The 27384-nt window shown below is 34.6% G+C and overlaps 3 protein-coding genes and 2 pseudogenes across 3 annotated transcripts; 1 reads left to right on the top strand and 4 right to left on the bottom strand.

Annotated features, from left to right (window-relative positions):
- The first annotated feature begins 86 nt into the window (after nt 1–86).
- On the top strand, nt 87–3104 carry LOC147945529 (uncharacterized). Its single transcript, XM_087509287.1, has 6 exons — nt 87–948; nt 1045–1299; nt 1382–1479; nt 1774–2105; nt 2198–2285; nt 2385–3104. The coding sequence occupies exons 1-6, from the start codon at nt 87–89 to the stop codon at nt 3102–3104; spliced, it is 2355 nt and encodes a 784-aa protein (XP_087365413.1).
- Nucleotides 3105–4578: 1474 nt separating this feature from the next.
- Nucleotides 4579–7246, bottom strand: LOC104783645 (uncharacterized; annotated as a pseudogene).
- A 6793-nt stretch (nt 7247–14039) lies between these two features.
- On the bottom strand, nt 14040–16020 carry LOC104780049 (bidirectional sugar transporter SWEET4). The gene is made up of 6 exons (XM_010504505.3): nt 15609–16020; nt 15473–15509; nt 15150–15366; nt 14721–14882; nt 14498–14617; nt 14040–14412 (listed from the first exon to the last, which is right to left on the bottom strand). The coding sequence occupies exons 1-6, from the start codon at nt 15649–15651 to the stop codon at nt 14239–14241; spliced, it is 753 nt and encodes a 250-aa protein (XP_010502807.1). The 5' UTR covers nt 15652–16020; the 3' UTR covers nt 14040–14238.
- Nucleotides 16021–21999: 5979 nt separating this feature from the next.
- On the bottom strand, nt 22000–22840 carry LOC147945530 (DNA-binding protein; the record flags this gene model as incomplete). Its single annotated transcript, XM_087509289.1, is given in 2 exon segments — nt 22000–22496; nt 22499–22840. Coding segments are annotated over 2 exon segments (723 nt in total), but the record flags the coding sequence as incomplete, so codon positions are not given.
- Nucleotides 22841–25232: 2392 nt separating this feature from the next.
- Nucleotides 25233–26364, bottom strand: LOC147945531 (uncharacterized; annotated as a pseudogene).
- Nucleotides 26365–27384: the final 1020 nt, after the last annotated feature.

Consider the following 27384-nt stretch of genomic DNA (forward strand, 5'->3'; position numbering starts at 1 on the left):
GATGCATAGACTTATTGGATTTGTCTTCCTCTTTCTCAATCTCTCATTTTTTAATTTCTCCGCCAAACCTAATCTTATCTTGCAGAATGGACGAGGAGAGAAAACCAGAATTTCCTCGGAGGTTTTACACGAAAGGTGATGAGCCGCTTCCAATAAAAAGCATCGGCTATTACAGCAACGATACGAAGCTGTTTGATGAACTGTACAAAGCTCTCGAGCCGGATGAATGGGACGAGATTTATCAATCTCGACTGGGTGTCTTGTTACATTTCTACAAGCTCGAATTCGAATGGGCTTCCAGACTGGTTCACCATATGCTCACCTTTCAGATAGTTTGCAACAAAAAGTACGAGATCTGGAGTCTGGTTGGATCTAACCCTTTACGATTTTCTTTGAATGAGTTTGAAGCCATCACTGGACTTAACTGTGACGATGTCGAGTCGTTGGAGCAGCCACAGGTTGAGGTTTCAGACGAGATGGAAGAGTTTTGGGAGAAGCTTGGAGTCAATTTAGACAGCGGTCCGAGTATTGAGCATATGGTTGCAGCATGTAAGAACTCAAACGATTGGGATAGAATAGAGCGTATTAGGTTGGGTTATTTAGCTATCTACGCTGGGTTTATAGAAGCTAGGAAACCATCAATGCCCACACGTCTAAATATGGCTAGGCTAGTCATGGATTTAGATGCATTTCTTGATTATCCCTGGGGAAGAGTTGATTTCAAGAACCTGATTCTGTCTGTTAAGGAGAAGGACTTAAACAAGCAGAGTTACACCATAGACGGATTTTTCGAAGCTCTGCAGATATGGGTGTACGAATTTATGCCTGATTTTGGCAATTCAATTGGGGAACCGTTGGCGAACAATCCAAGTCCACCGTTGCTTGCTTACCGTGGTTTTCGCGGTAGAAAAAATGTCAAAGAGGGCATTTTAAAACAGGTACGCACCTGTGTGATTTGTCTATAATTTATCTACGATATTAGATGAGTCGGTAACCATTATTGTGTTAGATTTAAACTAGTACACTGTTTTATATCAATTGTAGACAATGATATAAAACAGTGTAGACAATGGAGGTGGGGGAGAGGTTTGTGGCAGACGGATGGTATTTATGAATCCAATAATGCGAAGGTGAAGGTGGAGGAAAAGAGTGAGAAGAAAAGAGCTGGTACATTTGATGAGCCAAGTGGGAAGAGGTACTGTCCAGGTACTTCAACTGCCTTGGAGTTCAATATCTTGGATTCTATTAAAGATGAGCTCGGCATGTGGGGAGCAGCTCTGCTCGATCAGATGAAGGAAGGTTTCAATATGTTGAATGGGAAGATTGAAAGCCTGGCTTCGGATCTTACTAAAATGAAATGGAGATGTGACTGGTACGAAAGAGGCTGATCCTTTATCAAAGGAACAAAATGACTCTCAGGCAGCTACTGGTACGAAAGAGGCTGTATCAAATGAACATAAAGACTCTCAGACGGAAATGGTTAGTTCTGAACACTTGCAATTTCCTACTATGATCCCTCACAATCACAATACCAGGTACAAGGCGAGGAAAAGATAGACTTCCAGAAGTTGTCAACTTCAAAGACATAAAAACAATTGTCTTCCTTATGTGAAGTAGACTTCCTTATGTGAAGTAGACTTCCTTATGTGAAGTAGACTTCTATATCCGTGTTTTCTTTGTTTGTTTTATTTGAGACAAATTAAACATATGAGGCGACTTTAATATTATCTGTTTCCATAAATGACCATGTAACTTTTAAACCGGAATTTGCAGAACAAGCCAAGGCAATCTGAGACCCTAAAACCATCTCCATCTGTTACTCGTACGGATACGAAGGTGCCAAAGAAAGTCAGCTCTGAATCATCTGACACTAAGTCAGACCCACCTGTATTTATTCGCACGGAAATCCCAACAGCTGTCGATTTGACTGCTAGAGCCAAGAAACAAGAACCAAGGAAAGAAGCGGCTATGATTGCGGCACATGGCAAGGCTGAAAGGGTTAAGAGGTTGGCATCAAGTCAACGTTCTCCTTTCGTTGTTGATAACACAACCAAGACTATCATGGAGTTGAAGAAGGTTTTTCTTGATTTCTTAAAGAAAGATCCGTAAGTCTACTAACTTTTATGTTGTGTTTCAAAAATTCAAATTGTCGAAACTCTAGTAACTTATATGTATCCAAACCATTCATCACCTGCAGGACGTACAAGAACAAGGTCCCAGAGAAATCCCGATGTTGTCTTTGGTGGTACAAACTGCAGAAAAAAACCGTCTGGCTACGAGATTCGGTAAGTCTACTGGAAAACTTCGTCTCCAAGAATACTAGAAAACTTCAAGCCGATCTTCAATATTATATAACTTCGTCTTAAATCCAAGTGTTTATCCAGCACATGGATGCGGGGTTAGATCTATTGAGACATCGACACGCGCAGCATCCTCAGATATTTAGAACGAGTAGACAGGCTTTCCTAGACGCTATGTTCACTCATCTATGGACAACGAAGTACCTTGACTTTGTCAATTATGAGGCACATGCTAATGGATCTGGGAAACTGTTGCCGGCCGGTGCCTTCAGCTACCATGCAGGGGAGTATCCACCATATGATCAGACTAACAAGCAATGGGGTCTGGTAGTGGACGACTTATACACTCCTTTAAACGTGAAGTCGACGCACTGGGTAGCTATGTGGATCTCGATTCCCATGAGACACATTGTCGTCTGGGATAACATCCCGAGTGTCACCAACGACGAAGAGCTTGCATCTGCCATCGAGCCTATTGCCGTCTTGGTTCCCTACGTGCTGCGGGAGTTAGCCAGCCCTGACCACAAGCATATGTATTCGTACGAGAAGTTCACTCATGAGCGGGTCAAAAAGGGAGTGCCTCCGAACAAGAAGCCAGGTGACTGTGGTGTGTATACTTTGAAGTACATAGAATGTCATGCTCTTGGGTTAGCCTTTCCTACTACTTTGTGCGACGCAAACATCACACGGATAAGGGAGAAGATGGCTTGTGACTTATATCACGAGATTGAATGTCGTGGACCAAATGAGGAGAACTACATAGACGACTTTGGGCTCTATGATCCTCCCCCAATCCGGGACTAACTCTAAACTTTGTTCGAAAGACTTAAACTCTTGTTTTAAGTATGTATGACTCATTAGGATGATGTAGGGTTGATGTTTTGTTTCTGTTTGGGGGATCTTTATATTTTGTGGGTGGGATCCTACTGATTCAACCCTGATGATGGGCGGGATCTTGATATTTTTTGTGTGATCCTCCTTTTAAACTCTAATGTGTAAGGATGATTGTTCTTGTTGTCTACTAGTTATACGTGGGATATTGGTATTTTTTGGTCAGTTTTTCGTAGCATATACATAACTTCAAACGTTAAACATTAATAATAGCGTACACTTGTTTGTTCCTCATTAGTTAATTAATAAAATATTAATTACTTGTAGTCTTCTCTAAATAATAGCGTACAGCGAAAGCCTAGTAGACATATTTCTGAAGTTAACTTGGAGACTTCGAATGGATATTGTTGTTCAATAGACATGTAGAACTTTTGTTCTCGTAGTTAAATTTTTTGTTTAACTATGATGATAGGTTGCTACCCATATATGTTTGTGGAATCCTTTCACCTAACATCTCAATACTAAAACAATGGTTCATCCTTTTGATGTCGGACCTAATGTCAATCCATCTACAGAGTTTCAATAAAACCCAACAAAGTGCTTTTTTATCTGCTCTCCCACCGATACTCTACACTTGCTGTCGGAACCAGAGAAGCAATATAAAATAATATAAAATGTGACAGAGTTATAAACTTTATCAGGGAATGTGTTATTTTAATTTTTTATTAAAATATTAATAAAATAATACAGAAAAGAGAGAGAGAAGAGAGAACCGATGCTTTTTTTTTGTTGACTCTGTTTATTTTTACACTTGTGTGTTCCTCATTAGTTAGTTACTCAAATATTAATTACTTGTAGTCATCTCTAAACAATAGCGTACAGCGATAGCCTAGTAGACATATTTCTGAAGTTAATTTAGAGACTTCGAAAGGATCTTGATGCACATTGGACATGTAGAGTTGGCCGATAGAAATAGAGAAATAGATATTCAGAATGCATACATTAAGTTCAAAAATAAATTACAAATAGGAGTTTGTGTGATGCAACTAATCGTCGAGACGAACATGAAGTTTGCCCAAATAAATAGGAGGAAGAACCACACACTGTTTGACATCAGCTTCCGCAACCTCTCCCATCTCCTCTAACCTCTTGTGCTCTGCCTCGAAGTCGAAAAGTTGTTGACCCAACATTTGAGTCAGTTGGGATAGTTGAGCGTCGATCAGATCCACTTGATGCACAAGGGCGGTAGCCTCTTCCTTCTTCTTCATGTGATCTCTCATCATACGAAGAATGGCTTTAAAGCGGTCCTTCGTCTCTTCTTCAACCATGACTTTTGTCCTCTCAAAAGCGTCTTTCATGGCATCTATTACTTCCTCTTCCCACTCAAAATCGGAACTGCTTCGCTTACGCTTACTGGAACTCTCTCCGGCCATAGCTCGTAACCAACTTATTCTCTTGTTATCGAAGAAGGAGATGCAATAGATTGAGTGGAAATTGAGAGGATATTTATAGGTGAAATTGAGACGGCAACGATACAATGAATGTAGAGAAATTGAAAGGGTACAACGAATGTAGAGATATCGAAAGGGTACAACGAATGTAGAGATAGCGAAAGGGTACAACGAATGCAGAGATATCGAAAGAGTACATTGAATGTAGAGAGAAACGCATCATACATAGAAAGCTTAGTAGACATCAGATTAAAGTTAACTTAGAGACTTGGTACACATCCTAAGACACATTGCGATGACAACAATGAAACCTATCCAAGAGAGAACCATGAATTGTCGAAGCATTTTTTCCCTTTCATTGGCTGCCAGTAAATCACATTCAAACTTCTTCTTGTCTTCCTCATATGTGTTAACCACCCCTGAGTTCACCAAACCGTTAACAACTTTTTCTTTCATTTCTCTTACAGATTCTTTAAGTACCTTGATTTCTTCTCTATGCCGACGGATCTCATCCCTCGCATCCAATAAACTCCGCCTTTGCCAACCACGTGATGGTTCTACGTCTGATCAATGGGAAAACCCATGAACATTGCATCTGAAGAAATTTCTTCCCGGATTTGCATATGTCCATGATTTCACAATAATCGTTGATCTACCGCAGTAGTTGCAGACTGGACCATTTATTTGTATATTCGAATTTGTATTAGAAACTGACCCCGAAATTTGGCTCATCATTCTCTAGCTGATTGTGGTTGTTCAAGAAGCGGAGTATCATAAAATAAAATGGTCTTATGAGTAAATGATAGTTACGTACTATTCTTTAATAATGTCGACTTGAACACGTGGGATAGTCCCTGAAAATTACAGAGACAAATTATAGCTAGGGAAATTCTAGATGACTTCACGATGAAGTTAACTTCTACTCGCCGTCTTCAGCAACCTATACAAATAATTGTTAGTGTAACCGATGATCATATACAAAACGTTAAAAATGTATCAAGTGGGATTGTTACTTACACAATGAGGTCGAGTATGTCCAGGCTGTCTGCATTTTGAACAAGCATATTGCTTATGAGACTTCCTCGGCTTGCTCCCATTTTTACGTGACAGTTCTAGCCATGTTAGCCAACGAGACTTCTTTTGCCTTCCAGGCTTCTGCTTCGGAATGGGAGGTATACATCGGATATCTGGCCCAATTGGATGGTGCTCGACATTGGGCATGATGGTAGCCGCGTACGACGCATAGACATAATCTTTTCTATAGTAAGCTTCGACTACGGTAGACATATGCCATCCGCTTGACTTGACAGCCTTAATTGCATGTGAACATGGCATTTTCTCAACATCAAACACCCCGCATGAACAAGATTTTGCTTCCAAGTCAACCAAACAGTCACGTTGCCCACCCCTAACGTAGAAACGCCAGCCATCAATGCGTTTTACCTTCATCATATCTGCGTAATGCTCCCTTACGGCCAATAAGAACTCAACACCCCGGCCAAAAGTGGTTGCCAGACTAAATGCATCCTTTCGTCTTTTCCAATACCACCTACCTAACTTTTTCGTAATAAACTCAATGAGATATGTGATGGGATAACCTTTGGCTTTCTTTAGCATGGAGTCAATAGATTCTGCAATGTTGCTAGTCTTGATGTTGTATCTATCTCCTGGACAGTAAACTCGAGACCATAAAGCTGGATCTGCCTCATTCAAGTACGCTGCAAGGGCCGGATTTACGTTAGTAAGGGAAGCCATGTAGTGGTTGTAATCATCATACATATGCGCATATGCTGCCCCTTTCACCAAGTACATCAGTTGCTTCCCACGGAAATTAGAAATTATCTTTTGTTGGAGATGGTAGTAACATATCCTTCGTGTTGCCCACGGCATAACATTGCGACATGCTTTAGCTATTGAACTTCACCTATCCGAAACTACTACCAGTGGATATTCATCCGAGATACACTCACTTAATTTGGTGAAAAACCAATCCTATGAAGCATCACACTCCGAGTCAACAATTCCAAAAGCCAACGGAAATATTTGAAAGTTATCATCTTGTGCGCAAGCGACTAGCAATACACCTTCATACTTTCTGGTGAGATGGGTCCCATCAACCACAATAACTCGCCTCACGTAATTGAAACCACGGATTGAAGCATCTAAAGATAGGAAAAGGTACTTAAACCTATGCTCGTCATCAACAACAAGGTCAACGACACTTCCCGGGTTTGAGTGCTCTATTTTTCTAAAAGAATAAGGCAACTTCGCATATCCAGATTCAACGTTTCCTCTCACATATTCCAAGGCATATTGTCAAGCCCTGTATGAAGTTGTGTAATCCAATGTCATGCCGAACATTGTCCTCATTGAATCTTGGATATGTTATGGGACAACACCATCTACTATTCCTACCCGGTCTACAAAAAGCATCCCAATATATTTGGAGGTGCAACGCTTACGGTGAGCTATGCGGTCCACAATAGAACATGTATGCACGTTCAGATATTTGGTGACCCAAAAAGTGGTTGGATCATTCTTCACAGTGGCCACGACCCTCCACGTGCATCCTGGCACAGAGCATATTGCCACCAACCGAGACTTTGTGGAGTTCTTAATTTTGAAAGAGAATTTTAGCATAATAGCGGTCAAACGCACCTCTGTTATGACATCATGTTTGCATGGAAAGCATTGACCTACTTTCAGTTGGTCTATCCAAGGATTATTTAACTGTCCATGAATACTACCAACAAACGGTTTCCCTTCTTCAGCATCTACATCCGGATGATCTCCATCTTCATCATCATCTTCATCTTCAAATTTTCCGTACTCACTATAATCGAAATCCATGTCATCAACATCTTTTGGCTTCTCATCTGTAGTGTCATGGATAGCTTCTTCACATTCTTCTACACCTTCATCGGCACCTGGATCTACATCGTCACCAAATTCATCTGTTGGATCCCCATCGGCAATAGAACAAGAGTTATTTATATCATTAACACATCCCTTAACTTACTGTCCATCCATGCATCGCGTAGAGACGCAAAGGCGAACAACATTCCTACTACTAAAATCTATCAAGTTCTGAACTGATCTATCATTTGTGACATAGACAGGAGGGGTGTCTTGGGGCAATTGTTGAAGCATCATCTCTGTTAAGGGATACGATAACTGAACCATCTCTGTTTCTTTGTCAATCAGATAATCTTCTACAACCGTTTCAAGAAGCTCAGCGTATGTACAACCGTGTTGCAAAAAAAACATTCTCCCACCTTTGCGTCCATCCATATCAAAATGTCAGGACCCATTTCTCGTCGCCCATAATCCGTAAACAACAGGTATTTGCGCCATCTACCTGAAAGAGTAAGCAGCAAGTCAATTACTCATTACATAGCTGACTATCCGTAGAAGTCTTAAATCAATAACCTAGGTGCCTAACAAAACTAAAAACATGATTGATCCAAAAGTATAATATATTATCATGACAATAACAGACAGAGGCAAGTACATAACTGATACAAAACATTTTGAACTACAAAATCAAAAAGAAAAATTTATAAATTTCAATTAAACACTATTTCAAATATACAGACTTCACAGATAACTCCAACGGTTTGACTTCGTAAATTAGTCTACTTTAATAATCTAACTGTCTATGAAAACCAAAAACTTGATTTCTCCATATGTATAATATGGATTCATGTCAAAAACATACAGAGGCAAGTAAATAACATATATCAAAGAATACAACAAGAAAATCTTAAAAATTATTTACCAATTTGCAATAATTTGGTTTTCAAAATCTGCTGACTTCATGTTGACGTCAACGGGTAGATATAAACTAGACTATACGAAGATAACTTCAAATGAAGTCTATTTTTGTGGTCTATTTTTGTAATTACAATTTAACAAAGCAGACAGGGGATGAAGTCTACTAGAACCGGTTGACTTCTTCTGTGGTCATCCTTTGTTAATTTTTTGGTCATTTTTGCAATTAAATAGATAAAAATAGGTAGACTTCAATGGAAAGTTCCACTTGTTAACTTCAATGGAAAGTTCCACCTGTTAACTTCAATTATAGTTTACTCTGGTTATTTTTGCAATTGACCAACCCATTGACTTTACAGTAGACTTCTGTCTAACAAGTAGACTTCATCTATCCGTCAACAAGAAAATGTAAACTTCGTCGTGGTTAGTATTGCAATTGACCAAGTTTGACTTTTGCCAAGTAGACTACATACAAAGTCTATAGTAATGATGACTTCGTTTGCAGTCTGTCGTGGTCATTTTTGGGGTTAACGGAAAGATTATAATGCAGTCTAAATCATATTTTTGTGTTTTCAAATGAAATTAAGGAGACTGAAATTTTAGTCTACGGGCTCGAAAGTAGATAAATTTTAAATTGCAAAACTGACCACATAGTAGACTTTACATGATATTATGACGGTTGGACTAACAAATGAAGTCTAAGTTCGACAAAAAAACAAAGAAAATCACGAAATCTACCGGAAAATAACCTTATCGGTGGTGGTTTCGCAATGTCAAGCACCGAGGACGTCGTATTTAGTCACCACTGAAGAAACACAGCGCCAATTTTCCTTGTTCACGAGAAATAACAAGATTAACGAACTTTCAATTTTTTCGATTAAAATGGAGAGAAGATGGAAGAAAATGAAGTTCTCATAGCATTGGGTGTTATTTAAGCTCACAAATCAGGTTGTTGAAGCATTAAGAGCTTCAAATTTAGTTGTTCATGGTTGTTGGAAAATTGATGGCGGTGGTACAACCGTAAATAAGACAAGAATATGAGGATATGGATGTAATAAACATTTTCGCAAGAAATTCAAATAAATTAGAAATAATGACATTTCTGTGAATACAATGAATGACAGAAGATTTAGTAGGCAGAAAGTGGCAAATGTTTGAGAGAGAAAAAAAGGAGTCTAGTCTTGCAATTAACTCAAGTTAGGGGTCTAATTTTGCAATTGTCCCAAATTATAATATAAATAAAATGAATTTCACCACGAATATTACTCTAGTACCTTGGTATGCTGGCCCATTTGTAAATGAACATCTCATCGCATCTCTCAAGTTTACTTCATTTATCTTCATCGATTTTATACGTTTTCCCTTATTTGCTCTAACGTCAAATAGGGAAACTTAGCATACATCAAGCCGTTGATCAAACTATTATTAGGTGAAAAAAATTATTTATTTATTGAGACCACTAATATTATTCAGCAAATCAGATTTACTATTTTTCAGATATTTTTGTAACCTTAATGCAGTTTTTGATTTTAAAATATTTTTAACAAATGAAATCAGAGAAAAAAATTCAATAATACTAGTTTTAAGAAAAAAAAAAAATCTAAGTAATTTTAGTCGCTTCTTGTGATTTTGTAACTTGACAAATTACTTACATTCGAATAATAATTCTAATAAAATAAGAGTAATAATGACCGACAGTTTTACCAGCTTACAATTAAAATGGATCTTAAAAGAGACATAAAATAAACCAATACAGATGCTTTGAGAGAATCCTAGAAAAAATCACCATAACAAGTACAGCACACCCAATTTACAATTGAAGTGGTTGTTAATATACGAAAAACAATAAATATAGTTTATTGTATATTATATACTAAATTCGTCATTTCAAAAAGATGAATTTCTCAAAATATCACACTTAAATTTTTTTTTTTCAAAAATATCACAGTTTTCTTTTTTCCAAAAACAGACACAAAGGTTTTTTTACCAAAAATTTATATTTTTTAGGTTGGGATTGACAATTTTAGATTTAGGGTACGATTTAGTATTTAGGATTTAAAAAATTAGTTTTTAGTATTAAAACTTTAGTTCAATTTTGTGGTAATTTTGAAAAGTACATTTTAATAGTATTTTTAAAAATTAAAAATTAAAAATTGTATTTTTGGAAAAACTCATTTCAGTGGTATTTATGATAATTGCCAAAATAATAAAATTGTTACAAATTGGTGCTCGAGAATATGTGATTTGTAAAATGACATTCTATATCCATAACCATATTTGTCTCCATTACCTGTTTTAAGCTTACACTTCTGAAATCAACACTACTAATACTCCCTTAAGGTTTACAATGTTTCTACTTAACTATTTTAACACATGTCATTATCTGAAAGGTGACTAAGGATGTCGAAAGCATTATTTGTCTCTATCTGCAGAGCCTTATGACAGCTCATATCTTTAGTTTTTGCAACGGCTGGGTGGTATGAAGGTTCCTCTGCGATTTCCTTCTTCTTACCTTCATATGATCGTTGCTTTATGTTGAGTTTGGTGGGCAGCATCGTGGGCTTCGTCATTTGAATGTTATTTGGCTTCAGTTGAGTTTGATTCATCTTCTTGCTTTTGAAAGGCTATATTTCTCCTTTATACTACAATGCAAGAAATATATAAACTCGATTTACGTTTCTCCGGTTCTAAGTCCTGTGATTGGTAACGGCTTTTATTTTTGGTTGTAAAGACTTTAACTTTAAAATTTTAGCTATAGAAAATTTGGTTGTAGATACTTTGACTGTAAAATTTTTAAAAACTTTTAACTGTTAAAATCTGATTGTTTACAAACAACTTTTAAAACTGTAGCTATTTTTATTATTGTCATTAGATATTAATAATATAATTATAATAAACATAAATTATGTCAGAATTTAATCCATATAGCAAGTTAATAACAAAAAATATTATTAATGATAAATTATAATTTTTAAAATGTAAGTCGATCAAATATATGATTTTGTTTGAAAATTCTGTTTTTCTTTTGTTTTTGGTGATTGGTTTTTGATTGATTTTTAATTGTTTTAAATATTTTTTTAATTGAGTAGTTATACTATCAGTCAAAAATCCATTAAACACTTATTAATACATTGTTTTGAATGTTACTCTCTTACTAATGATGAATTTCATAAATCTTTCACACCATTATTAATGATGATGAAGAAAAAAATAAAAATTATTATTGAAATGGATCTTAAAAAAAAAGAAAAGAAAATAAGAATAATTAATTTGTAAAGATATAATATGTAATATATATATATATACTTTTGAGAGTTTTTAAACATAATGGAGGAGAAAAAAAAGAATGTTTTTAAAATTATTTAGGTTTACAGCATGATTTTGACGCTTTAAAATTTTTGAGAAAACAAGGAAGGAAAAAAAAAAGCAATAAAAATGTGATTGACAAAAATATGACTGTCGATGCTTTAAATAATTTTAAAGTGTTAAAAGTCTGTTACCAATCAGGCCCCTAATCAAATTCAAAAGTTTGTATGAAATGATATTATTGTCATATAAGAAGTTACATAACCCATATCAATACAATAAAACTTGGATATTTTTCACCAGGTGTTAATACCTCAACTTTAACCAGAGCCATCGCTAACTTTTAGAGGGCCACAATCAAAAAAAAAATGGGCTGAATTTTTGTGATTGTATGCAATAATAATATATATATATATATATATATATTTACTAAAACAAAGACGAAAACTGAAAGAAAATGAGCTACAGGCCATTCGAACACATGATGAGTAAGTCTTCACTAACACTGATAACGCCACTAGACCAAAGAAACTTTTAAGAAAATAGGGCCGAATTTTGTATATAATATATACGGCTGCAAGCTGATGCTTCATTGGCTTGGCCTATGGGCCGGCTCTGGTTTTAACATTCAAGTTGGTGTTGATAACTAATACAGATCAGCTTTTATTTTTGTCTAGGTGGATTGTTTTTTTGTTTGTATCGATCAATTTTTTCAGAGAGAAAAAGGTTCATATCTATCATCGTCTGAGTCCGACATATCTTGTCGGCTTCTATGCCTAGATGAGGTCCGGTATCACCTCTTTTCCGTTGCCGTTTTCTTGCCGTTAACATGGTTTTTCGTGGCCATGTTTCTTTTGTTGTTTCAAATACTCAAGTTGAAGATTTCAGGCTTGCGTGATTATTAGACTGGGAGGGTTTGCTCTTTGCATGATCTACTTTCCTATGCCTTGATTTTATTTGCTGATGAGGTTTTGCTTGAGGCTCTGGTGTGTTTCTCGGCGATGTTATGTGGCTATGTTTGGATCCAACAGCTAATTGCCTTCTGGTGCTTCGCAAAATTCAGAGATTCAATTGAATACGGCTTGTGTAGACTACTCATTTTTCTAATTTCTTTTACCCGATTCACTAATTCCTTTGTCTTCTTAGCAATTGGATGAAATTAGTAGATTGAGTTTTGTCTTCTAACCCGTTTGTTTCTGGTTTTAAAAGTTTGTTTTTTTGGTGTTGTGAAATGCAAAAACATCAAATATGTTTTATGTGTTGGTGGTGTGGAGATTTCAGGTGATAAGAGAATTGAGTACTCTCTTCAGTACATTCATGGGATTGGTCGATGACCTTGGGAATTTTGTCTTTGGTGGTATGGTGCTCGTTTTATATGGTAACATCATTGCTAGAGGCTTTGGATTACCATATTGGTCATTATCTTCTAATATGTATTGTGATTTATTTTCTATATTTTTCGTTTGGTTGTGTGCAATCAGAGAGGTACGGAGAGATTGAGCCATGGAGAGATAGGTTTATTAATGAGAGTTTATAAACTTTGCAGTTGTTGCAAGCGACTCCGTGAAGTGAAGAGGCAAAGATGGAGCAATGATTTGAGAAGAACAATTTAGTTCAATTACGGAGATTATTTTTCGGATCTTCTAGAAACTATGCAAGATGGAGAGGAGCGATTTCCACAATTATCATAGTGCAGTGCAGGACCATAAGACTTATGACATGGTATTTGAGGAATTCCTCGTTATAATATTGATTCCAAACAAGTAAAACTAAATATTATTTCAAAAAAATACAAAACAAAAAAATAATCAAATAAAAGATCTAAAAATACTTGTTATGGATGAAGCACTTGATTTCTTTTTTCTTTCATCTTATGAAGGGCATTGTTTTCTCAACTTCAAGCTGGTTTCAAAGATGTCTTTAACCAGCCGCTAGCTCTTCATATCAGCATCACGTCAACAACGTCGGCAGAAACAGTTGACACAATTCCACAAGCTCTTCGAACTGTTAACATGTACAACAACAACACGATATTGTCGGCAAAATAACTATACGACGTGAAGTGTTCAAGTCTATGCTCTTCAGCTCTTCTTGATGGTTCTGAGATGGTTGGTTCTTAATCTCTGCTGGTTTCTTCTTACGCAGCAACGGCTATATATGCTAGCAAAAGGCAAAAAAATGCCGAATTTCGCCAAAAATATGTGAATTTTGTGATCTTTAGACTCTGAATCGTTGTGCTTTTGTGTGTACTACGGTTTGCATCTACTGATGAAGGTGTTTAATTCAGTTCGACTACTTCAGCAATTAGAGTTCATTTTTACTGCCCCATATTAACTCAGCAAACATTTCTCAACCTAAAATAAAAATCCACTCATACATATAGTTTAACATAGATTTATATTGTCGCACATTATAGTTATCTTTCATAGACGAGAAAGAGTTTGATTTTTTACACAGCAAGAAAAAAAAAACTCACAAAAATAAGATTACTTATAGTTTAATCACCCAAAAACTTTAAAATAGAAAAAAAAAATAAGGACATAAAACTAATTTCATATTTTATTATCCAAAATATATAATCAAGCTGCAACTCGTTTAGCTTGTCCATGGTTTCCACTAAGTTGTAACTGAGAGTTAGCCTTAGAAAGATTCTCCTCGTCTTCTTCTTCATCGTCTTTTGGTGTTGTCTTGTAATAGCAAGCATAGAGTATCAGTTGTACTAAACCTGATATTGTTCCAAGTCCATTTCCAATCTATGAAAGAAAAAAGAAAATGAAGTGAAACTAGTACATAAAAAAAAGAAGATGATGAATAATTATATAACTTTAATAAACTTACCAAAATGAAAAGGTCAAATTTAATAAGTGCATATATAACCCAAACGACACCGTTGAGGAAGTTGGCAAGTGAGAGAGAGAATGGCATGTACTTCACACTTTTTGTCTTGATCACCTTACTCTGTTTCACTCAAAAATATCATGTTTGTTTTTTTTTATTTTAATAAAAAGTGAAGGACACATACAAAACATTTGAGAAGTGGATACTTATAAATAAATATTACCATGATGGTGAGAGGAGCAATATACATGAGGCTAACAAATATGACACAAAGGATTCCAACAAAAGAAGATCTCTGGTTATGTGTGTGGAACAATAGCAATGTGCATGTGGCTACTATTCCTACAAACACCATCTCTCCTATTAACCATAGCCCCACTTTCACCTGCACCCAGAATCACAATTTTAATTAAATCATTTCATAAATAAAACTGTATAAACCTTTGGTTTTGCCTATCACTATCCTAAAACAGAATCAATCATTGTCTCCCACTTCTTATTACTACGGTATTCTAGCTTTCATTTTTTTCCACAATAAAAAAAGACAAAAATTGAATATCTCTTTGTAAAATTTAATTAAGTATATTGTACAAAACAAAATTAAGTATTATAATAATTAGGTACGTATAATCAGAGATGTTAGGTATCGTACCTTGCGAGTAGTTGGAGAAAAGTAAAAGAACATAGCGAGATAGAAAAGCTCTATTGCAAGGCCAGTGGCATTAATGGTGATCACAAGGAGACTATCTGGATGAACCACTGGTAAGCCATAAAAGACCCATAGTGCGCAATTTAGCACCGTGGCTAAGTATGGGTCAGCTTTGTACTCCTCCACCTTCTTCTTCTTGTATATCGTTATGAACGTAGGTCTGCATAAAATATAATATATATTTACTCATAAACATTAATTTAAGAGATCTAAGTTGTTAGCCCAAAAGAATAAGATCAAAGCTAGATATAGAGATTAATAATTACATGGGAGATAAGAACAAGAACAAGGAGATGACATTTCCTGCGACAATAAACAAATAAAATTACAAGTGTTAGTAAAAAAGAGAAAGGTCAGAGATTCTTCAAAATATTTGTACACATACAAAACTTATGTACGTACCACAAATGCCGGCAATGTTTCTCGCAACTGTCGCGTTAACCATTTCACTTCAGACGCAAAATCTGAACAAGAACAAGAAGAAAGAGAGCAAGAGAGAGAGATAGAGAGAGATATGTAATTTGGTATGTCAAATATGTATGAATGGTTTTTGCATATATTTATAGATACAAGATGAGATGTTGGTATATTAATATAGGTACTCATTTGTATAATTTTACATATAAGTATATATGTGTGTATTGATGACGAAGCGAAACTCAAGAAGTAAAGGAATTGAAATGAAAACGACCTTGAATTTTTGTTTTTCCATTTTGGGGAAACAATCATGACATTTATCTACATATCTTTCAACACTTTCTCGTTTGGCTTATTGTTTTTGGAGCCATGATTATAACTAATATGCCTACCCTATATAGTATACGTGTGTATGTACATGTATATATTACATGCATGTGCATTGTATGTAAGTTACGTGTCATAATCTTATTCACGGCCATCTTTAACTTTAAAAAAAAAAATACAAAAAGTTATCCACGTTAGTGTAAGCGAGTGATCTGATAGAAAAACAAATCACGTAAGATTTATTTTCTTCTCCTTTTTGATCTTTTTGGACGACTACTGAATTTGTGTTGTTATTATGTATATATCATATTTATATGTTGGAAAAGGTAAACAAATTTTCTAGTTTTCATGGATTTCATATGTGTATATGATCTTTCTCTTCATTTCGTTTTTATGAGGCATCTCATTTGTTTGCGATTATTAAGCAGAATAATAGTTTCATTAATTTTCTTCTGTAAACGAACGTTATATATGATTTCAAAGAATATATTACTTTTTTTTTGTTAAAGGATCTTCAACTCCAACGAATATATTACATTGAAACTAAATAATTTATAGTATCAAATGCTATATAAACAAAATTCTGAGGCAAAAGGGAAATAACTTTACAGGTGTTGTGAGAAGGTACACAAACCCAATGATTTTTGTAACTTTTATATAAAATAAAGTAAGCATGCGACTATGACCATTTCGAATTTTGGATTCCGATACTATATTGCTAACGATCTTTTATGAAATCTATGGACGATAAAAATCGCAACATCTATGCTTCCCGATCGGCGCAGTTTACCTAAGTTTTAAAAAAAATATATATATCGAGAAAACAAATATCTATGCTTTGTGATGAGTAAGGTACACCAACAACTAGATCAATTATATTTACTAAAATGAAAAATTAGTTGTGCTGAGACAATTACATGGTGAAAGGGATGTTTTTTCCAAGATCAGATAGCGCTGTTGCTAGGAAAGCTATGCTAAAATACTAATTTACGTACTAACCTAGTCTTTCAGTTAAGAATAATAGTAAATTATTATAAAAATATATTCATAATGGTTTAGTAATTGAGAATTTGACAATATAAATTGAGGAAGCAGGGTCCGGAAATTTCTAATGCGATCTCAATAATTGTTTCTACTGTCCATATTTAAAAATATTAGAAAAAAAATGTTCTTTTTCAATCGTATTCTTCGCGAGGCACTAATACGTTTGTAACAAATGAAACATTTAACTTGAAAACTAATATGCGCAAGCCGATCAACAAATGAAAATCAAACAAATGCATTTAATCACAAAATTTTATCAACGAAAAAAATGTTAACAAACGTACGATGGAATTTTTTTAATTAGCATATAGTATCAATCTAAACACTTCGATGATTTTAGTCACTAGATTTTTAAACAGACATACTAACTGGCAGGAAAGTATTAAAAATGGAATAGTATTTAGTTGTTAAATATCACGTCAGCATTCATGGTTTTGATATGTGAACAGAACACTAGTGAGTTTTTAGAGTAGAAATATCTAACTAGGTTTTTTATCGACAAGTGAGATTTTTAAGTCGTGGAATGGAATGGACTCCTCTATTTATAGAGAACGAACGTATGTATAGAATTTACTTTGCCCGGTTTGGTTTCCGGATGATTCGGTCTAAACTCAGGTCAAAAGATGGTACGTAAACCTCATGAACGTGTCCACTCTAGTCTGTTCATGCATCAATGCGTATCTAATGCTTGAGTGATGTGCTTTGGTCATTAATGTTCGTTTGGCAAATTATTATTATTCTACTTACTCTACCTATCTATGTAGTAATGAAATTTTGACCCTATATTAATTGTCTTCTAGTATACAAATATATATTCGAGGCTTAATAATACTGCTGAAATGGGAATTGGAAACAAAACAAATCTCGTGTATAAAGCTTTCTTCTCTAGGGTGATTACTTGACAAAGTGTCACACACATTTAATGGTCAATCCATCGGCTCCAACTACTTTTTATAATATTAATTCAAAAAGATACAATATTCTCGAAAGTATATAAAGATTAGCAACTAAAGTATAGTTAACTTGTATATATAACAACTAAAGACTAATTACCATTTACCGAACATTCTTTAAAGATTTACGATATAATTTTAACCATGTAGAAAAAATATCAACTGTATAATAGTAGTGTTGGTTTTATATGATAAGAAGATATGTGTGGACCTAATTTCTTATAGCAAATGTAATGATGTATATAGAGTATGCTAAAATTGATGATAATCAAAAGTTTCTCTTATGTTATCACAGTTCTTTAGATTAGATATGATAGCTTAATTATTACTGTATATAGATAACTTTCATTTATACACTTATAGATTTCAATTGACCAATTTAATACGTTTTACATAACAAAATAAGTAGGATTTGTATCACGTACGGCATGAGACCGATGTTTCATACATAACTTAAGAATATAGGATGGTTACATCTTTTGGACACACGTTATATAACATACATCATGTTTACATCAAGCTTGACTTTTTCCTAAGCTATTTTAAAAGCCTAAACTGTAATCAAAAAGACTCTACGTGTGCCTTTTTTTGTTTTTTTCTAAATTCTTTAGGGAAATTTAATTAATTTAAAACAAAATGCGCACCAATAGGTGGATAGGCAATTCCCAACAATGTGACAATCATTCAACGTGTCTATAATAATTGTTCCTTGAAATACATAATTTGTTTGTTGTGAGAAAACTAACTTCGATTTTGTTGGATTACTAATAGATATATCATAGAAAATGAACTAATGCTTTTATTTCAAATTGGTTACGATAGTGATCATCATCAGTTGATGAATTTATTCTATGCAACAACTAATGTATTCGATGTGTTATCACATGGGTATAAACATAATATGCACATTTTTAGTGAAAAGAAAGTGAAACCAAAATATTTGATTTGGCACACCAAAAGAAAAGGAGAAAAGAAACTACAACAATCAAACTAAACCAAACGGTCTAAATTCAAATGAACGTTACAAGTTTCAAATAGTAATATGAAACGACCAAAACAAGAAAACATCAATCCACTATCGGTTGTTATCCATTACTGTAATTGTAATATATTGGCTCAATAAACATATTACTTTATAAATTTTTGTACCAAACACGATAGAATTGAATCCTAACAAGGAACAATTCCAAACCGTCCATATTTTTAAAAATAGTCTTAATGAAGAAAAACAAAAGCTTTTTGCGGTATCTCTATTTCTTACAAACAAAAATAGGCATAAAGTTTGAATTATTGCATCATGTGATACTATTGGAACAACGAAAGTCCCCACCCAGGATCTGTAACTCATTATCATGTTAATTACGTACATCCAAAATCTTTATAATTTTTCTTTATATCTTTCTAATTATACTTTATTATTCGGAATATTGGTTAGAAAGGTTGTTTAACTTTTAAGTTTCAAATTGGTTAGAAAGGTACGTTCGTAGTTTAGATAGATTAATCTAAAGGATAGTTAATTTAGGGAATTTGGTTGAACGACTTGTTTTCACTATTTCCTAAGACATTTTAGTCCTTATTCTAATGAAATAAAAAGATAAGTTTACGCCATTTTATGTGTATGATATACTGATATGAAACGTGTGTATATCGTACTACGCATCGTTAGCAACGACGGTGAACAGTTCCAATCTACAGCGGTGTAATGTGAAGCGGTGTGATCTCAAAACTACTTATTAATATAAGATATGTTCTTATCATCGATTCGTACGTAGTACTATCAAATTGGGTAAAGGGTAAAGACGTTACCCAAATTGACCAATATAAGTTTCAATATAATTTCTTATCCACAAATATTAACTTTATGATGCACTTGTTATAAAACCTATTTTTTTTGAAATAAATTTTACATTTTATTCAAAAAAAAAAAAATTATACTTAATACGTAATATAGAGAATAAAACAGAGAAGGATTTTGAGGACTGAAACTTTACTGTATTATTTCCTTACCTTTACAATTACAGAGTGAGCTTTTATTTATACAACCTTGAAAAATATTCTAGGTTTTTTGACCACCTTCCTAATCTTATGACAAGTTTTGAACATCTACACCTCCTCTAATGATAAGCGAGGATCATAACGGCATGATAGTACTATTTCGCCTTCTTGTCCAGTTGGTGTTTTTGTCACCTTCGTCATCACCTTCCTCTGCTTTTCCACTTTGTGTTATGTTGCAGAGAGAGGAATGTTTGTTGTGTTGCTGGACTCTATTTTGGTAATGGGCTTATCATGTTTAGGTCTGAGTCCAAAACACTTTTGTCCTGGGCTTGGTGTTGTGGACTATCATCCCCACGCAAACTGATGGTGGGAGGCATCGCAACATTCAGTTTGTAATGAAGCTGTTGGAAGGCTTGCCGAGGAAGAGACTTTGTAAAGATGTCTACAAGTTGTAGTGCTTCTGGAACATGTTTAACTTCAAGAAGACCAAGGGCAGCTCTCTCACGAATATAGTGATAGTCGACTTCAATATGTTTTGATCGATTGTGAAAGACCGGATTTGCAGAGAGATAAACAGCCGAGAGGTTGTCACATCGGAGAATTGCTGGCTTAGTTTGAACGATTCCCAAGTTGCGAAGCACAAAAGATATCCACGTTAGCTCTGTTACCATGAGAATAAAACAGAGAAGGGTTTTGAGGACTGAAACTTTACTGTATTATTTCTTTAGCTTTACAATTACACAGTGAGCTCTTATTTATACAACCTTGAGGAACATTATAGGTTCTTTGACCATCTTCCTAATCTCATGACAAGTGTTGAACATTTACATCTCCTCTAATGATAAGAAAGGATCATAACGACATGATAGTACTACTTCGCCTCCTTGTCCAGCTAGTGTTTTTGTCACCTTCGTCGTCACTTTCCTCTGCTTTTTCACTTTGTCGTTATGTTGGAGAGAAAGACATGTTTGTTGTGCTGCTGGACTCTGTTTTGGTAATGAGCTTATCATGTTTAGGCCTGAATCCAAAATACTTTTGTTATGGGCTTGGTGTTGTGGACTATCAATATAAATATAATTTTTGTGATTATAATTGTTTTGATCTTGTGGTTGATCAATGATTAGGGGCTTAATGTTTTAATTTACCCCATTTTTGGGATTTTGATCCTAGATAATGGATTTTTTTTCTTCTTTTTGTATATTATGGATGCAAACGAAGGTTTTGTAGCAGATTTAACATAACCATATATAACTCACATTAATACTCACTTATATTAAACGGATAGAAGCATCTAAGTTTACCTTTATGCTTGGCTAGATATTCGCATTTTTTTTTTTTCTTTTTTTTTCCTTTTTCGCTCGCTTTCTATAGTTCTTACTTTTCTTTTTTGGTCGGCCATTTTTTGTTTTTGCCTTCGTGTTGGTTCGACAGTGAGTACACCCAATCACCGGAATAGAAAACTCACCAGCTCAACATCACACTTGTAGACAACATATACGTGTAGGGGATCTTAGTCCCCTATGGCTTACCAAAAAAAAAAATCACACGTGTAGACAACATACATGTAGGCTTACCCGTTTTCCTTTGGACTTGTGATATCTCAAATAAAATTAGTCAAAGAATTAATAAATGGGAAGAAGAAGAAGATAACGGGCATACATGTATAAAAGAAGACATTTGACCCCAAGAAGAAGAAAAAAAACTATATAAAGACGACGTTAAAAACAAAATTAAGACAAAGCGAAAAGCATTTATCTTCGGGTTTTAATAAATTACTATTTTGTATGCATATTGTTACTACGTTTTCGTTACTAGTAGAGAATAAGTTCTTTTTTGACATAATAATAAAGATTAGGTTGAGGTAACCACTATATATAAAGCACAAAGTCTGATTTCTTTTTTTTAGTAACTCTGAATCATTCTTTTGATCAAGGAAATTGGAGACATATTTTCTTTTTGAATGTCAAATTGGAGACATATTACAAAACCAAACGAGACTACAAGGAAGATAAACATGTCTTCAAAGAGATAGATTAAACTATGTTCTTCTAGGAATTAATATTTTTGGGGCAATATAACCAAAAACCAAACCGAAGAGAAGAGAAGATGACTTTAGTGATACGAACGAAATCGAAGAAGTTGAATTCTCAGAGTCTGGTAGACACATTTCGCTCTACCGAAACCCTTGCCGGACATAATTCAACATCACGTAATTAGATTGCTCAACAGGCAAGAACCTAAAAGCATCGATCTTTTTCACCAAGTAGTTGAATCCATTCACAAAACCAGACGGGACACAGTTGAGAATCCTTTGGTTCCATTTATTTCTAGAAGATGCTAGAATAAAATCAGCTTGAATGATGAAAGGAAAGTTTATTACCATCTCGGTGGGAAGAAACGCATAGATACCAGGAGAGTTGCTTCCTGGACGCTCAACTTCGCTCCTTCTTACACGGTTCTCATGTTTCACCGGAAACTTTTGCCTCCACATGTAGAAACAGTATTGTTTTCCACAAGCTGAGAGCTGTTTTGTGTATGATTCAGCATCAATCCACTTCCTCGTCACAAAATTAGTCTCGCTAACATCCTGATTGAGTTCACAGTGCGAAGTTTAAGATCTTGGCAGTGTTCTTTGATTGAGAGGAGCTTTATCTTTGAAAGAAACAACAGAACCTCAGGATGAACGTTGTAAAGCTGTTCTTTCACTGACTTTACTTTGTCACTCTTCAAAGATAAGATATTGGTTGTGGTCGGAAGAGCAGCACCAAAACCGTATATCCTTTGTATATCAACTAGAAAAGGATGTTCCTCAACCACCCACTCAGGATCAATGTAGCCAAGGCTGCAGTGGCTGCATGGTGCCTCATTGAAGCGAATTTGGTAACTATTACTGAAAATGTATCATATATGGCGTTGAGGTTATCGAAAACACACTCTTAATGAAACCGATACCTACCACGATTGAAACAGAACAAACTAGTAAGAATAAAAGTCTGCGAGGACATATATGAAAGAAGGCAAAGATGTACCTTTGTCTCCAATATAAACCACGTTTTATATTGCATTTCTTTGTTGACCTTCCAACGCTGCAAATCGAATCGATGTTCTTCTCGGAGTAACCCTTCTCATTTTTTAAGATAAGACCAAACGAAATGGACCAAATTTAAATGGACGTTACAAGTTTCAAATAGTAATATGAAAAGACCAAAACAATAAAACATCAATCCACTATCGGTTGTTATCCATTACTGTAAATATAATATATAGAGGCTAGCTAAATAAACATATTACTTTATAAATTTTTGTACCGGACACGATAAAATTGAATCCTAACAAGGAACAATTCCAAACCGTCCATATTTTTAAAATAGTCTAAATGAAGAAAAGCAAAAGGTTTTTGCGATATCTCGATCTTATACAAGCAAAAATAGACATAAAGTTTGAATTATTGCATCATGTGATACTATACTATTGGAACAACGAAAGTCCCACCCAGGATCTGTGTAACTCATCATGTTACATATATATATATATATATATATATATATATATATATATATATATTCAAAATCGTTATATCTTTCTAATTGTACTTTATTATTCAGAAAATTGGTTTGAAGAAATAGTTTAATTTTTAAGTTTAATATTCGTTAGAATTAAAGGATAGTTTTTTTAAAAAACTTTGGTTTAACGAATAGTTTTCATTATTTCTAAGACATTTTAGTCCTTGTTCTAATGAAATTACACAATTGTCACAACCATACAATATTCTATGTGTATGATGAAAAGGTGTATCGTTAACAACGACGGTGAACAGTTGCCACCAAGGCACCAACACACGTTGTGACTTGAAGCGGTGTGATCTCAAAACTACTTATCAATATAAATACCATTTTTATAGCATCGATCAATACGTGATACGTAGTACTATCAAATTCAGTTTAGACATTGGTACAAAGCATATATTACGTATATTGGTCAATTTTGGTTTCTCATACTGTCATACATATATGTGTGTGGTAGAACTGTAGAAGGTAAATACCGTTTGTCATATACGAATCAATCCAAACATGACATGTCGGTGTGACGGTGTCAATCCCATACAACTTACAGACGACCACATATCAAACGGACATACGGTCCATTTTTCCAGAAGAACTATAATATCGAATTAGATAGAGCCCGTTTTTTATTTTTGGTTTATATATCCTTAAAAAATAATTCTAAACTAATATCCCCAAATCGAAAGTTCAAAATCTATCTCTCTGATTCTAGATTACAACGGTTTAATGTTTAAACTAGAGACCAAACCAGATATATTTCAAAAATAAACTAATTTTTGAACCAAATTCTTGCACCAACCCATCCTGTTTATCATAAAACCCAGACTTCCCAAATAAAACCTAAAATTGATTTTCATGGTTCATAATCGATTCTTTTTCTTGAGTTTGCTTTTTCTTCTTGAATTTGCTTATTCTTTCATTTACGAGTTCGAGTATCACAATGAGTAATGTATCAACCAATTCCACCGAATCAAGTTTCCGTGCAAGAGAAAGGATTATCAGTGTGCCAAAGAGATGTTGGTGAGGGGAAGGAATCATGGCATTGATATTGAAGTCTGATTTCAATCTTTACCGGAGATATTATCGGTGTGGATTTGCAGTAGCTAATAAGGTAACTGGTTTTTTTTTGCTTTGTTATTCTGATTTCGTGTGTAACATTGGGGTTGTTGTAGCTTAGGAACGATGGAAACACATTCAAATGGGTTGATGAGGCTTCTGTCAATGAGATAGATACATTAAATGCAAAAAATGTTGAACTTAAGAAGCAGCTGAAATAGATCAGAACAGAGATGTTTGAGTTTGAGAAGATGGAGGAGGAGATATTTGAGAAGGTTGAAGATGCTTTGTCTGAAGTCAAAGCAAGCAATAAGAAAATGATGCTTATCTTAGTATTCTTATGTATGATCATGATTGGTCTCATTAAGCTACTAGGTTAAAGGAGAGAATGAGTGTTGTTGTTAGTTTGTTGTTGCTATGTGTGTGTTTCAGTTTTATTTATGTTGGCCAGCTATTAAGACAGTATTGTGTGTTATTTAGCAGTAATGAGAAGTTAAAGTTAAGAATTTATACTCATTCATGAAATCTTAAAACCATTTATGAAACATTCACCAAAAGACATAGCAAGTTTTGACAAAAGACAAAAGACATAGGGATATACAAGTCTATGTGGACAAAAATACATTCAATGCAACCACAAATTAGAACCCTATTTCTACTTAGCTACTTAATTAAGCTTGAGTGATTGAACCTTGACTTGGTTCCGGTTGACTTGGCTGCAAAACAAATTTAAAACATTGTAACAGTAGTAAACCAAAACAAACTCCATAAACTGAAACCATGGAAAGGAAAATACATTCACCTTGGCAAATTCATTCTTGTGAAACCTAGAATTATGATTCACTTCTCCACAAATGCCATAATGCATGATTCTTTTCTTCTCCTTTGGTTTCTTCTTAGTTGGCGACTCATTGGCACCCTTCTTCCTGTTTTTTTCAGGCTTTATCTTATTATCTTGATCTTTATCTTGATCTTATCTTCATCTGGTAAACACACATTAGGAGCATTTGTCTCATGCCAAAACCTTGGACCTCTCTGTGGAACTAGGCCTTTGGTGTAGTTTCTTCTCCACATAGCTGTCCGGAACCATTCACAGACATAGTTCTCAGCTACAAGTGTTTTGTCAAGGATGACTGCATAGGCATGTTCACATGGGATGCCACATATCTGCCACTTCATGCGGTATAAACCATCTTTTTAAGGCAGACTTTTTGTTTATCTAAACCATGCGTTACTTCATATGCTCCATTTGTGCTTGAAAACACCTTCGACTCAGATGCACACTTATGCTCTTTAGCTAGAAAGAATGCAACATATGGAGTACATATCCGTGCAAACAACCATAAGCAATCATTATCGTTTAAAACCAGAAACAAGCATCACCATTTATAATACTAAAAAACAAAGGAAATTACCTGTGTGAGAATGAAATAATGCAGACCTTTTGGCAATCCTCACCATCACAAGTTGTCTGATTGTCTCTAGCATAACAATAAATTGTTTCTCCCTTGCCTTGTTAATGGAACTATTAAAAGACTCTGTGGGGTTATTATCAACATCTTCACAATAACTGCCAATCTTGTGGAAGATCTTGCACCAACTTTTTGGATTTGTCCTCATGACATCATTGTATACACCAGTATCATAACAGAAGATCCTCTTCAAGTGCCGCTTATAATCTTTCTCATTGTAAGACCATGCCAAATCCCACATTAGTGGCTTCATACGGGTTTTATTTCCATGATGCTTCTTCAAGTTCCCGTAAATGTGTTGTACGCACACTCGATGTTCCATCTTTGGTAACTCCAGATGAACAGACTTGATCAATCCCTAAAACATAAGAATAATCATTTAAAGTTAACATAATCAAAAGAACAATCAACATCTTACATGCCAAGAGAGAATAATAAGTTACTGTTTGCCTAATAGCGACCATAATAAAGTCGTCACCATCATTTAATCCAAGATCAGTTTTCAGCAACTTCATAAACCAAACCCAATTGTCCGTGTTCTCAACTTTTACAACTCTTTATGCTATGGGATAAATAACATTGTTTACACAAGATCACCATAATAGAAAGCTCACCACCTCAACATCACATGTGTAGAACATACATGTTCTGCTGACCCGTTTTCGTTTGGGCTTATCATATCCTACGTAAAATTAGTCAAAGAATGAATAAATATAAGAATAAGAAGTAGAAAACGGACACCGACCGACATAGTCTCAATTCAAAACCATTATGCGGATTGAGAAACATAAATTCTCACTCACTCTTCTACATTACTTGTTGACACTGCATGTGAAAACAAAGAGAAAGTATGAATTCTGGTGGACATTTTCAAGAAAGCCAATAAGATATGCGATTGAGGATTTTGCTTAGTTAATGATTTAAATTGTGATCTAAGAAAGCAGATCTCGCTAGTAGACAATAACAGAAAGGAGAAAAGAAAAAGAGCAAACCTATCTGATAACCAGGATGATGAAGAAATTTGGAATTTCTTGTTCTCGTAGGGGAGATACCGACACCAAAATTTATTATTAAAAAAGTTAACCAACAAAAAATTCAGAGACCTTTTAAATATAGAGATTATTGGCATTTTAGTACATTTTCCAAACTTAATTAGAAATATAGTACATGTACTATTCATAATTGGAGAAATAGTCAGGGTCCCACTTGTGAGATAGAATGTTTGTGAGATAAAATTGTGAGAGAGAAAGAGAAATGAGATAGTGTGAGTGTGTGAGAGAGAGAAATAAGGAAAATGTATTTTTTTTTTCTTTTGTCATCACACCCCATCATATCTATTTATTCAAATATT

This window comes from Camelina sativa, chromosome 4 (genome assembly GCF_030686135.1).
Source record: "Camelina sativa cultivar CO46 ecotype springtype chromosome 4, ASM3068613v1".
In the NCBI taxonomy this organism is placed as follows: Eukaryota; Viridiplantae; Streptophyta; class Magnoliopsida; order Brassicales; family Brassicaceae; genus Camelina; species Camelina sativa.